Source organism: Myripristis murdjan, chromosome 3, assembly GCF_902150065.1.
Source record: "Myripristis murdjan chromosome 3, fMyrMur1.1, whole genome shotgun sequence".
In the NCBI taxonomy this organism is placed as follows: Eukaryota; Metazoa; Chordata; class Actinopteri; order Holocentriformes; family Holocentridae; genus Myripristis; species Myripristis murdjan.
In genome coordinates, this window is record NC_043982.1 from 44,155,386 (window position 1) to 44,169,862 (window position 14,477).

Below are 14,477 nucleotides of genomic sequence, written 5' to 3' on the forward strand. Positions count from 1 at the left end.
CTGGCTCCATTTTTTCCCTACAATGGCACTAATACGCTGTCATAGTTTTCAGACTATGAAAACCTCAAAAAAAAAAAAAAAGGCTGAAGGCTGCATCTCTTCCTAATAAAAAAAAGAAAAGAAAGGAAAAAAAAATAACCCCTAGCCTCCGCGAAAATTAGATATATTTACTAAACCGATGACAGTCACACATTGAAGCATGCATAAATGTCAAGAGAAGATATTAAAGATGAGGAAACTTACACAAAGGTGTCAGGTGTCCAAAGGTTTTGAGCAAAACCATCCTAACACAAAATCCTAGATCTCAGGGATTAAAACTCCACAGAAAAAGCACTCTGTCATCGTCATGCTCAGAGCGTGTGGACGTTCTGCACGGAAGAGTCTGCTCTCATTTCAGCCAACTATAAGACACGCTGACACAAAAGGCTACCAGAGACAGAAAGTAAGCCAGCTTGTCCAGCACCGTGAGGATGAGCGACATCTCAAGCTGGTGTGCGTCTCTAAAAAAAAAAGATGAACCAAACTCTCTCTCGTCCTTCAGAAAGCGAGGGGAAACTCTGTCAAGTCGCCTGAAGCCGGTGCCGTGTCTGTCCCTACTCGTCTGTCCCTGCCTGCGTCCCTTTGCCCCTGGTCTGTTTCTCAGCCCGCCGCCTCACTCAGAACCACATATAGATGTCTACCTGCAGCCCGTCCTGCATTTGTCTCCGCTGGAAACAACTCCAAAGTGCAAGAAACGTCGCCAAGCTTCTGGAGCCGCTCAAAGCCCCGCAGATGTCACGGCCGGGTTCAGCTCCACCGGTGCACAAACAAAACACGGTGAAGCATCCAGCACATTTCCCACCATTCACTGAGCCACGCAGAGCCCGCCCGGGCCCCCCCGCCCACCCCCACCTGTGTCCCTGCAAATACCCGGCCATTTGAGGTCAATGAAGTGTGAGGGTAATTTGCTGGGGCAAACAGATCTTTTGGAACAAGGAGGGATTTTGACACTGTAAGCAAAATTAATGTTAGCGCGCTCGATGCGTCCGCAGCCTGGCCTCGTGCCGATTTTTACAAACATGTTCATATTTCACAGCAACAAACTGAATATTACCACTGGAAACATGGTGGGGTTTGGGCTGATTATACTGCAGCTGAGTAAAAGCAGAAAATGAGGCATAAATCTCTCACTGGTTTCAGCAGAGGAATCTGAAATGACTTTAACAATTTTTTAAATTTTAATTTAATTTTCTTTTAACTTTCTTTTATTGTTTTTTTTATATCTTGTAATTGTTTGTTTTTGTATGATGATTTTATGAGTGTTTTATTTTATTTTATTTTACTTTATTTTTTGTTCCCTTTGTGAAGCACTTTGTAATAATGATTTCGAAAACAGCCCAGTAAATACAGATTTTTAAAATTATCATTATTATTATCATGCAATCAATTTGATTATTGTTTTGGCTCAGTTTTATATACATAAAATGCTTTTGCTTAAAAAAAATTACCTTCTTGCTACATTTTCAAAGATTGCAACTTTTGAAAATGTAAAACTTTCTTTCTTTCTTTCTTTTCCCTACATTTTGTTATCTGTTGCACACTGTAACTTTTTATATTATGTTTATACTGAGACATATTTACAGCAGTTTTTTAATGAAAAATATACGTGACGTGTACACTTCATATAGCTTGACTTGAACCTAAAGAGAAAATAAAGTCACTGTCTGTAACCAGCCCTGCCTGTGTCCACTTATTTTTTATTTTATTTTATTTTGTTTTATTTTATTTCATTTCATTTTATTTTATTTTATTTCAGTTATTTGTTTATTTATATATTTTTTAGTGCATTTGTGGTGTATTTTGCTGTTTGATGGTATTTCAAACTGTTGCCATACAGTTATATTTATGAATGCATGAGCATGAATGTATGTGGATATATAGTTTTATTTTTTTATGGTGTACAATCATGTGTGCATATTTTTCTTTTTTTTAATGTAAATTCTTGCTCTAATCCAGCTGTCAAACTGTGAGCACGAGCGTAAATGAACTCAAACTCGAAACACAGCACTGGACTGTTCAGGTTTCAAATGCAAACAAAGTCCAAGGCAGCACAAGTTGTTTGTCCACTGAGCGTCTGGGTTTTTATTCGACTCCATGTTCACAGAAATAACGAAGCCGACCAAACTCGTTAAAGACAAGAAGAGAAACGACGGACCAAACCAAGGAAACGCTGCTCGGGTCATAAAATCACTTCCTCTCAGTCGACATCATGTTTCCAGCTAATCCAGTCGAGTGCCTCTGTGCCTCTGAGAGATTATTTCAACATGACCTCTGCATCAGATTATTAAGATTTTACTTTAAACTAGAAAAACTGAAAGGTTTCTGAGGAAAACATGAATGCTTGCTTTGCTTCAAAAATAGAATGTCAGCTATAAAAGTTCAATTTTTGGAGGCACGCTCGCTTTAAACTAGAATGGTTAACATCATCTGAGGAACGCTTGCTTTGCTTAAAAAAGAAACCTAGAGATTAAAGTGCAAAAGTTCAAAACTTTCTGAGGAAAACTTGCATGCTTCCTTTGCTTTTTTCATAGAATTGAAACCATGAAAGTTAACATTTAATGAGGAAAATGAATCAACACGCTGACTGATACGACTCATGAAGCCGTAAGAAACTGGAGCAGGGATCACTAAACTGCAAGGTGGGGTTGCAACAGGTTTCCACAGCAGAGGCCTCCAATGTGTGTGTGTGTGTGTGTGTGTGTGTGTGTGTGTGTGTGTGTGAGGCATCCCTCAGGGTCACTGGGGCTTTTCAGTCCACACAGCGTGTTCGAGCTGGCCCTGCACAAAGCATGAATACAACTATTATCATGGGGGCAAAGCATTGTTGGGAAAAATGCTGAATTGTTCAAAGCCAAAACTGTTGGCACTGCACTCCCTCGTCCACACACACGTTCACATGTAAGTGTGCGGTTTGTGTGTGTGTGTGTGTGTGTGTGTGTGCAGAAACATAATGCTTGTGTACTCTGTGTGCCTGTGTATTTACTGCTTGCATATTTCAGTGAATTTCAGTGGCTCGGCATGTATGTGTGTGTGTGTGTGTGTTTTCTGTGCACGTATGCTGTTCTGTGTGCAGCGGCGGCGTTTGTGCTTCATTTGCGAGTGTGTTCAGCTTCGGGGAGAGAAGACAACATGAGCGCGGCGTGTGTGTTTAGCATATCAATGCCTTCCAGGGCCCAGAAGCTCTCTGAGCGTTCTGGTCGCTGTTGGGCTCGACCTCGACTTGCTCTATTTAAGGGACTTTCTTCTGGCCTCGCAGAGCTGACATGAACATCTTTACTAAGGTCCCAGGATTTGCCCAACAAACCAGGTATGTCGTGAGCCGGGGCCCGCAGCCCCCCCCGTTCAGGTGTGGAGGCGAGGAGGAGGGCGGCTCGTTGGCTGGACGTCCCACCTCCAGGATGTCTCCATGGTCTCCTCTCGCTCTCTGACACCTCCCACACCAGTTTCCCAAATCATTTCCAATGAAGTCGATGGTGGAGATGCACACACACACACACACACACACCACACACACACACACTTCACACACACGCTCATGTCTGTTTTAGTCCAACAGACTCAAACCCAGCAACAACCAGCAGGGAAAAGCCAACCTCATGATCTCGAGCGCATGGGACATTAAAACGCCCTCAGGAGGCCGAATGAAACCGCCAAGACCATGAAAACACCTCCCGCACCTGAAGCTCCACACACACACACACACACACACACACACACACACACACACACACACACACACACAGCGTTCTACGTGGTTACCTGCCGTTTCTCTTCTTTTGTCCCGGCGCTGAAGGGTGTGTGTTGGCTGTGATTATTCATGAAACGTGATTCTGTGTCCACAGCAAGCTGGGGTCTGTGCTCCAACGTGCCTTCTACGGGTCCAGTGGGAGGGTGAGTCATATGACCGTGTGTGAGTGTGTGCACAAAGGAGGGTCAAATTAATTAGGTTTCCATAGACAATAATATTGATTAAGATGATGTAGGGACCTTTAGTGCAGCTTTGAGAGAGTTTACCACCACTTTTTTTCTTTTTCTGGTACTTTTTTTTTTTTTATCTCCTGTGGTTTCACTGCTGGGACTTTATTGGAAAAAACTGAATATTTGAAGCGTCCAAAAACATTTTATATGATTCTAGTTGTTTTCCATAAGATGTGTAAGGCAAATAAGTGTAGTGTTCTTTTGTTGAGGACATGTAAGTGGGTTAAAGTTTAAAGCCTGGTTGTGTGCATGTCCGGCCTCCCAGGTGACCCTTTTCGAGCAGAGGAACTTCGCCGGCAGACGGCTGGACCTGACGTCCGACTGCCAGAAAATCAGTGACAAGAACTTCCCCGAGAGATGCAACTCTGTGCAGGTGGAGAGTGGGGCGTAAGTACACGGCAACGGCACCACCTGGAGCCCGGACGGCGTCACTGCAACACACAAAAAAAAAAAAAAAAAAAAAAAAAAAAAAAACTCACAACACTGACAAGGAAAAGGCCTGTGAATGTGAATCTGCAATGGGGCCTATTCTGTTGTTTTCCATTCTCACCTCTGGTCACCGTGTTAGTCTAAATCATCCAGGAAAATATTTCAAACACCTCTGCATGGATCACATTTAGCAGACACATGGGCCTTGCACCACGGATGTGATTTAGTTTTGAGGTGTCAAAGGCAAGTTGGACGATTGTTCCTGACGTTCCTCTCTCCTCTCCTCTCTCCTCTCCGGTCCCGTGAAGATGGGTCGGGTTCGAGCATGAGAACTACCGGGGCCGTCAGTACCTGTGGGACATGTGTGACCGAGGAGAGTACAACTGCTACGACAGGTGGTGCGCCCAGGTGGACCACATCTCCTCCGTCCGCGCTGTCAAACAGGTGAGGCACGCGCAAACACACGCGTACACACACACACACACACACACACACACACAACTAAACCAAAAATCTAAAACTAGGTGTGAAGAAAACATTTTAGTTGACAGAAATAAAAATTAAAACTAGACTTTAGAAAATAGTGAGAGCTGAACTGACATTGTGTTGTTACAAAACGAACTAAAATAAAATAAAAATGTAGAGAAAATCATGTTTAGTTTACGTTTTTGTCAGTTTGGTCACGTGTGTGTGTGTGTGTGTGTGTGTGTGTGTGTATGATGTTTACTGAGACTGGGACGTGGACATGACACAAAGTGAAGAGCTAATCTGACAAACAGCAGCCAGATTAGAATAAAACCACTGACTCCCACTGACACCACAACTCAACATTTTCACACAGCAACAACTGGAGACTGGATTGAACTGAAAATGAAAAATAAAACGACATACAAATTAAAAACTAATGGAAAATACAACACTATAATAACTCTGACACACACACACACACACACACACACATCAAGCTGCATGCAGTTACTGTGAACATCAGTCTCGTGCACAGTTACTCATCAAACTACAGATTAAGTACCTTGGCTCCATTGTGTGCATAATTTCTTTCATATTTGCTTCATCTTTGCTGTGATTGTTATATATGATTGTAAATCTACAATGATTCTGCAAACATAAACAAAATTAAATCAAAGAGGGGGAATATCTGAAAGACCCGAGCGTAAACCCAAGATTTAAAAGGGCGTAACTGCATTACTACATTTTCTAAATCTTAATCTCTGTAGGGTTTTCTACGTCTTAATCTGACTTTGTGTTGCTATACAGAAAAGCTCTAAAACCTTTTACTTCCTCTAAACCGTGAGATTTCCTCACGTGTGATCGGTGACTGGAGGTCAAAGGTCACAAAGAGCGACCTACTTTTTTTTTAAAGACTTTAAAGAGGAGCTTGACAGTGTCCGTCTGTGTTTCCCTGCAGGACAACTCCGCTCCCCGAGCCCAGCTGTTTGAGCGCGCCGGCTTCTCCGGGAAGAAGACGGAGATCCAGGACGACATTCCTAACCTGATGAGCCGTTACAGCCTCAACCGAGCCGCCTCCATCCGGGTCCTGGGAGGATCGTAAGTGCAGCGCCCCCTACTGTCTCGTGACAGACCTGCTTCACGTGTATGACTAGCTGGGCTCATAAATTAAAAAAAGGGACGACAGAACAACACAGGAAGACGGGAGGATGTGGGAAAACATGGAAAACATTTGGGAGTTTGGATCTTCTCACACAAAAACTTTTAGGGGAGCACATTGGTGTTTCTCCATGTAGTTTTCACTGCTATTAGCTATTCTGCAAAGATTTTTAGATTGAATAATTTCTTAATTCACCTTTTTATTTTTTCATTTTTTTTTTTTTTTACATTCAGGTGATAAACCTACTTAAGAATGCCTCTGCGGCTCTGGCCAGCCTTCATGCCCAGATTTAGATGCATGTTTGAGTCTTTTCTTCTGAAACGTTCACAGTCCAACACAGGGGTCTGGTGCATTCACGTGCTATCGGTACATCAGAAAACAGAGTTCCTGTTTCATAGTTAGCCATAAAAATGAACACAACCAGGAGGAAGAAAAACAAAAAAAAACTCTTTTCATGGAGGGCGGTGTGGCGGTTCGTGTCGAAGTGTCAATGAGCAAGACGCTGAAGCCCTAGCTGCTCCTGATGGGCAGCGTGGCACCTTGCATGGCAGCCTCTGGTATCAGTGTGTGTGTGTGCGTGAATGGGTGAATGGGTGAATCTGAGGCAAACAACAAATGCAGTCTATTTACTGTTCTCTGGGTATTTGTAGTTTTTCTGGGTTTGATTTTCCAACCTAATGGCACATGAGAGCAATGCTGCATGGCAGTTGATGGATGCATTAACTTAAATTACCATGCAACAATAATAAATTAACTTTAACAGCAATAAATCCAGGCAGAACATTCACTGTGACAGATTTCCTAAACTCCAGCAAGGTTTGAGTCTCTGCAAGTTGACTTTTGCACTGAATTGGAATGCATGGCTGCCTGGAAGGTGTGGGAAAAACACAAACATCTCAACCAGCGTACACTCAGCTCCAGCTGTCCAGTCTGGTCCAGGTCAGCTCAGCAGCTCTGCCATCAATTCTACCTTTTAACAAAGTTTATAATGTTCAGTTTGTGTTGACATTGTGCAGAATGTGTCACTTTAATTCTGTGTTTGTTACTGAGGTTGTAGTTTGCAGAGGTCTGCTACTGGACTGCATTACACTGAGAGGGGTTTCTGATTTTTTGTCCTTCCCTATTTATATAGAGTGAGGGGGGACAGAATAGTGGAAACAGCTGTCAGTGAAGTGCAGTCCAGTCCAACAGCAGCACTAACTATGAGCTCAATGCCAAACATAGAAGTGAATGAACACCTCTGTTACCGTGACAACAAGACAAGCTGAGCATTACAGGCAGCAGTAGAGGAAACTTTATGGCACAACAGCTGGATTAGATTGGATTGTGCAGGTGAAGTTGATGAAGTGGACACTGAGGGTACATGCATTGGAAAATTTAATTTATGTATTAATGTTAAGTGTATGTGAGCTGCAGAAAATGTGAGAATATGCACAAAATAAGGTCTTTAATTTGGACATATAATGATGTAGTTTACATGTTAAAAGGATGAGCTGACCCTTCTCTCTTTAGGGTTTCCTTAAAACTGAAGTTCAGTCTGATGTGACCACCCTCTGTGTGTGTGTGTGTGTGTGTGTAGGTGGGTGGTGTACCAGGAGCCCAACTACAGAGGTCCTCATTACGTCCTGGAGAAGCGCGACTACAACAACTCGTCTGAATGGGGCAGCCAGAGCAGCACCGTGGGCTCCATGCGCCGAGTCCGCTTCAGCTGAGAGCAGCAGCGCTCCGCCTCCCGCCTCCACCCAGACACACACACACCAAACCTGTCAGCTTTGCACGCACACACACACCAGAAACCTTTTTTAGTAATAAATGATGAAAAGACAAGAGTTTGTGTGTTTTGTCATTTAGTGCAACACAGGCCATCAATTACCTGTAAGCAAGCTGTTTTGTTTTTTAAGTTTGTGATGAGCAAAAAATGTAATCTCCTAGACTTGTCAACATGAACTAAAAATACATAGAAAGGGAAAGTGGTAAGAACGTTTTATTGCATTTTTAAATCATATGTAAAACAGGAAAAAAAAAAAAATCAGTGTTCAGAAAGGGTGGTAAACCTGGTGCAGGTAATTTGTGAATCAAAAGCAGATCATAGATCCTCCCATTTCTATTTTCTGCTCATACAGCTTCTACCAGAGGGCTGTTTCTCCACAAAATGAGCACTTACTCCACCAAAACCCACTGAGGTAGAACATGATTGCATTAAGAAGCAGTGTAGCATTCTTGCCCAAGATTTAAAAAAAAACCAAAAGCCATAACCAGAATTGACACAATCGAGTGCAATCAATGCACAATGAAGTTCTGCAACAGCTAAAAGGCACCTCTTTAAAATCTATCATGCAGCATGTGAGCTGGACTCAGTTCTGCCATCAACTAGCTCAGTGGTTCTCAAACAGGGGTATGAGTTTAATATTGATAAGTGAAAAAATTAAATGCAAGTTTGATAAAGCACATCTTATGTTCAGTTTTCCCTCTGGGTTTGCTGAAGATGTCAGATGTTTCTTCATAATGACCAGGAAGCCAAGAACAAATGAGTGAAATGTTGAAATGTAGCAGCCAAAAAGGAGAAAGAAACCTCAGTATCAGGTGGTTTCACACTGATGGAGCTCGGCTGAACCTCTGCATAACAGGGTTTTTTTTTTAGCAAGTTCCAATTTTTGCACTGTCAGGGGTTACTTGGCTGAAACATATTTAAAGAGGGGTACATTATTGAAAAGTTTTAGAACCACTGGCTTAAAGGTAAAACCTGTCCTTGCAAACACTGATCAGTGATTTGCAAGCCCGGGTAGGTGTGACTGACAACCTGCAGGCATGCTGGGAGAAAATGTACCGCAAAAAACCTCAGACAAAACAGCAAAAAGTTTTAAGAACGAATTTAAAGAGAAAATAAAACAATCTCAAAACACACAAAAAACTTTAAATAAAGCTAATAAAATTCCTTTACAGGACTGAATCAGGCTAAAAATAAAGTGCAAGTAAAATCAAATCATTCTGAAATGTAGATGATTCAGGGATTGTCGAGCAGAGGAGCAGCCATCGTCTTCAGCACCGCCGACTTGAGCTGAGGAATCAGGCTGATCTTCATCAGCTTGCTGCTCGAGTATTTGTTCTTGACAGCCTGGAAGGGAATAAAATAGTTAGCGAAACTCGTGCTTTGATACATTTCATTTTGTGATGAAGCAATATTGGGAACTGGCTCACCTGGAACTTGGTTTTCCCCTCGTTGATGGTCACAACATTTTTGGCGATGTGCTGCACGATTGGCTTGAGGTGGGCCTCGTCGTACGTCGAGTAGTGCTGCTGTGTCAGAGACTGAGACAAGGACGGACAAAGTCGGTTAACAAAAGGAACCGACTTTACGGCAGCCACGCGTTTAAATCCACTTGTAGATTCTCCCAGGTTGATTTAACTCACCCACGGCAGCTGTTCCAGCAGCAGCTGGGCGAGGCACAAGGAGGCAGCTGCGATCTCAGAGGGCCGGTAGTGCACCATGTCGTAGTCAAGGAGGGTCAGCTCCATGAGATACTTGGCGAGTGTGTGCCTCTGTGCGTCAGACTGGGGCAGACAAAAACCCAAATCAGAGCCCTGTTGGCTTCTCAAACTACAGGAGGCCAGGAGACAAACTTCAACATGAAACTGAACCATTTAAGCACGCATTCTCAAATACTCACATCTGCAACCTTTGAAGCTCTCCTGAGAAAGTGTAGTGGCAGAGGGCGCCCCAGGTCAAACTTGAGGCACCGGAGCATCACCTGCTCCATCTCCAGGATCTGGGACTTTGTGAAAGCGTTGTCTGTGATGTAGGCAAAGTCTGCCACCTCGGGGCTGTACATCTCTTCATACTTGGAGGCCAACAGCATGGCCGTCACGCCGACGAGCTGCAGCTTTCTGCGAGACACAGGCTGGACCTGCAGCGCATTAAGGAGCGCCAGACGGTTATTACAGACACATGTTGGAGCTGAGGAAACACTATGGCAGGCAGGATGAAGACCAATAAACAGATAAAACTAAACTCAAAACAGCTGAAGCAGTAGTAAGATGAAAGATGAAAAGCAGAAAACAATTTAAAGACAACAGCTGATAAGTGATGGTTGAAATACATAAATTAAAATCAATAGAGCCAGGTTGAAGAGGTGCAGGTCTTGAGTTTGCTTAAAAATAAAAAATCCTGCCCTCATGTCTTCAGGGAGGCTGAAGGGTTTCTGATTCTTGGACCCCAGCAATAAGAGGGCGCCTCACTTGAGTTTTTCTTCTGATTTTACAGAGAATTTAAAAAAGGCCACTACCTAGAAGAAACAGGGTAGGAGCAGGAACACTGATAGCTGCAACCAAATTGTTTCAGAGCTCCAAATAATAGAACCATGAAGTGAGATTGCATCATTTGAAGTGGTGCATACGGGTGTGGTGACATAGCAAGAGTAAAAATTGAATTTACAACTTGCAAACTGCATGCCAGCTGCACTGTTGGCTTGAGAGAGGAGAGACAGGAAGAGCTGTTACCTGGAGGAAACGATCCAAGATGGCGACAGTCAGGTAGAGCGTCTCCTGCAGCAGCTGGAACCGGGAGTGAACCTGGATCAGCCAGTCGATCAGCAGAGCACGCATGCGCTCGGTGATTTCGTAACCCTGCATGTACCTGGGTCGCACAGCCTGCTGCACCTGTGGAAACGGGAATGATGAGTTTAACACGACACACTGAAACAGGGGGATACAACAAAGCCAGTGGCTGAAGCTTTACCTCCAGGACGCGCAGATAGGCATAGATATCTTTGACGTATTCAGAGCAGAGCTGCGGCATGTCCCCGTCGTTCTCGTCAACATCCTCCACGGTGAGGAGCGTTTCGGAGAAGGCCTGGCACAGCTCCTGCTCCTCCGTCATGGACACGTCGGCCGGCTCCTCTGCCAAGGCGGGGAGGGGCTCCTCAGCCGCCGGGGCCGAGGCTTTCCTGCGGGCCGGCTGAGCCACAGCGCGCTTCGCTCTTTGGTTGAGAGCTGGTTTGGCTGGAGCTGCGTCTTTCTCTGCTTTCTGAGGACACAAAGGAAATGTTTGTCATGTAGTGTTTGTTATCAGTTCAGTTTTAGTCGGTTTCCAGAGTGGGTTCGCTCATTTCAGTTTAGTTTGTATTGTTTAAACATAATAAATTTTATATAGCACTTTTCATACAGAATGCAGCTCAAAGTGCTTCACATAAAAAGAATAAAAGATATGTATATATACACATACATACACACTGAGATTAAAAACAAATAAATAACTGAGGACAACAGCAGGAATAAAAGGGGATAAACGAGAAAAATAAGAGGTAGTGTGTTACATTAAAACATAGGAAACGCAGCTAAAAATCAGACATGAATACTACAAATGCCTTAAAATGGATTAAAATGTTGTGTAAAAGTCATACTATAAAAAGGCATGGTTAAAAAGATACGTTTTAGGCATCGTTTAAAGATTTCAGGAGAGACTGCCTCTCTAATGTCTTTGGGTAAGGTGTTCCAGAGTTTTGGTGCGTAATTGAAAAATGATGCATGTCCAATTTTCCTTTGGGAGTGTGTATGGCAACATGCTTCGTTTCAGGATTAGTTTTAGGTTTATTATTCTTATTGTCCGGGTGGTATCTATCAGTGGAAAGACTTAAGTTCAGAATAGGGATTCCAAACCAAGCCCAACACTTTGAAAGCAGTTCACTTCCATTTCTGTATGTTTTTATTCCATTTTAGTTCGTTTTGGAAGTACACCATATCGTTTCAGTGCGCTTTGGTTTTCATGAGTTTAGTTTTGATTTTTTACTTCAGTTATGCTGACTAAACTCAGAATCAGAATACTTTAATGATCCCCAGGGGGAAATTACTTTTTGTTGCAACAACTCCCACTCAAAGTGTAAAGTAAAAAGAGCAATTAGTCAAGAAAAATAAAGAAAGGAATATAAATATATATACAATAAAAAGAAAGAAAAAATACACTACTCACAAAAAGTTAGGGATATTTCGGCTTTCGGGTGAAATTTCAGGATGAACCTAAAATGCATTATAACCTTTACAGGTGAACTTAATGTGACCTTCTGTAAACTTTTGAATGCACATGTCCAACTGTTCAATGTTTCAGTACTTTTTGCACAAGTTGCTGTTCTCTAACAAGGAGTTTAACGGCAAAAGTCACATCAGGTGTTTGATGCTCCAGCTCATCGAGGTCGTATCATTAGGGAACGGCTGCTGGAGACTGGGGTACCTCAGATGGAGTGGCCTGCACTTTCTCCAGACCTGAATCCCATAGAAAACCTGTGGGATCAGCTGAGTCGCTGTGTAGAGGCTCGGAGCTCTGTACCCCAGAACCTCAATGTCCTGAGGGCCGCCCTTCAAGAAGAGTGGGATGCCATGCCTCAGCAGACAATAAGTCGACTTGTGAACAGCATGAGACGTCGTTGTCAAGCTGTAATTGATGCTCAAGGGCACATGACAAGTTATTGACGCTGACATTTTTTGTTGTGGTATATCCACCACTGCTGTTGGCTTTTGTTTCAAGAAATTGTTTGAGATGAGGAAATCACCAGTGCATGCTTCTACTTAAATGCCCTACTTTCATGATATAATATCACTGTAGCGTGAACATTTTACATTTTCCATAAATTTCACCCAAAAGCCAAATATCCCTAACTTTTTGTGAGTAGTGTATATGTACAAGTGCAAACATGGACAGGAGTTATTGCACCTAAGTATGGTATTGAATATGGATTATTGCACATTAAACTGCTTCTTCGGTTCAGTTTAGTGTGATTTCACTCTCCTAGCCCTGGCTGTGGTGTGTGTACCTGTGTGTGTACCTGTGTGTGTACCTGTGTGTTCCCCGCCGGGCCGCGGAAGTTGGTCAGCTCTCCCAGCGCGGCTCTCCTCGCCGCAGGCTCGGTGGCTTTGCCCATCTGCAGCGGGTTTTCTGCCCCCACACGCTGCAACAAGCCGAGGACAGTTTATTAGATGGACGAAAATGCACACAGAAAAATAAATAAACCTAAAAACGTGCATGTAAGCGAGTCAAACAGGATAAAGAAACATAACTTGACGACGGCAGGACAAAAGAGGCGGCGATGCTAGCAGCGCAAGCTAACGCCAGCCAGCTTCGAGAGAAAAACAAACGCAATAATCTCACTTTAACCACATAGTTAGACTCACCGCGGCCTGCAGCTCCACAGCGGACATCTTTAAAGTCGATATGTGGCGATTTAGAGGGAAAAAACCACAGCAGGTATTCGGTTAATCAGCCAGAAACAAGGACCGTGTTGAACTTTGGTAACGACGAAAACAACTGAGGGAGCGAGGCGAGCGTCGCGTGCCTTCAGCGTTTGAACAGCGCTCCGCCGCCTCTGATTGGACGCGACGTGATGAAATGCAGGCCTGTGATTGGCTAACAACTCGAGGTCAAAGTTTAATCTTTTAAACGCAGCTGCAAACAATAACCAGAGCCGTCGACGATAATTAAATAAAAACAACAGCGAAAACGCAGAAAAAAACACCTTTTCTTTCACCACGTCACGTCACTTTGCTGAATCCGGTTCTTTGTTAAATTTTATATGATCATTATATGAATAAAATATGTGACTGGACATGCATATGATTGCATTTTTATCAGAATCAGAATCAGAATCAAAATACTTTATTGATCCCCAGGGGGAAATTACTTTTTGTTGCAATAACAACTCCCACTCAAAGTGTAAAGTAAAAAAAAGAGCAATTAGTCAAGAAAAATAAAGAAAGGAATATGAATATAAATATAAATATGTATAGAATAAAAGAAAGAAAAAATATATGTACAAGTGCATTTTTAAGGCTCCCATTAGTTAACAATAATTTGAATTAAACTCAAATTTATTTATATAGCATCTTTCACACAAACGTGCAGCCCAATTCGCTCTCCATCTGACACCATGAACTCCTCAATGCATGAGAAATACTTCAAAATTTTTTTATGTAGTGATATTAAGAAAATGTACTTGATTTTCCAGTTGGAGACTCTTGTTTTATTGTGTGAATCTGTGAGCCTTCAAGGAGCTGGGGAAAAGTTTAGGTTTATTAGTTCATGTCTGATAAATAGTTCAGCCCAAAATTCATTTTATGGAAATTGTTTTTTTTTTTTTTTTTTCTTTTTCTTCAGGTTAACATATTCCTATGAAGATCTGACATGTGTTACTACAGAAATTAGTAATCTTTGACTATCAAATGCAGCTTCATGGGTCTGTGTGTGTGTGTGTGTGTGTGTGTATGAGGCTGCTCAGATGGTTCACTTGGTCAACTCAGGAAGGAAAAACGTTTCAACTGGACTTCAAACTCAAGGCCTTTTCAGAGCATTTCAAGGTTTTCTTGGGTGAAACTCTGGGACTCAGAGGCAGTGAGTGTTTGCAGAGACGTGAAGTGCAAG

At 42.8% G+C, this 14,477-nt stretch overlaps 2 protein-coding genes across 3 annotated transcripts; one reads left to right on the forward strand and one right to left on the reverse strand.

The window, feature by feature from the left end:
• The first annotated feature begins 3,302 nt into the window (after positions 1-3,302).
• On the forward strand, positions 3,303-7,785 carry crybgx (crystallin beta gamma X). The gene is made up of 6 exons (XM_030048671.1): positions 3,303-3,448; positions 3,882-3,930; positions 4,283-4,404; positions 4,755-4,890; positions 5,873-6,012; positions 7,653-7,785. Exons 1-6 carry the CDS (start codon positions 3,303-3,305, stop codon positions 7,783-7,785), a joined length of 726 nt encoding a protein of 241 aa, XP_029904531.1.
• An 842-nt stretch (positions 7,786-8,627) lies between these two features.
• ccnb2 (cyclin B2) lies at positions 8,628-13,394 on the reverse strand. 2 transcript variants are annotated; one of them, XM_030048516.1, is made up of 8 exons: positions 13,235-13,394; positions 12,901-13,011; positions 10,809-11,096; positions 10,571-10,729; positions 9,742-9,978; positions 9,485-9,625; positions 9,272-9,382; positions 8,628-9,188 (listed from the first exon to the last, which is right to left on the reverse strand). In XM_030048516.1, the coding sequence occupies exons 1-8, from the start codon at positions 13,259-13,261 to the stop codon at positions 9,078-9,080; spliced, it is 1,185 nt and encodes a 394-aa protein (XP_029904376.1). In that variant the 5' UTR covers positions 13,262-13,394; the 3' UTR covers positions 8,628-9,077. The 2 variants fall into 2 exon arrangements, with proteins under 2 accessions (XP_029904376.1, XP_029904375.1); XM_030048515.1 differs by having other exon boundaries at positions 12,889-13,011.
• Positions 13,395-14,477: the final 1,083 nt, after the last annotated feature.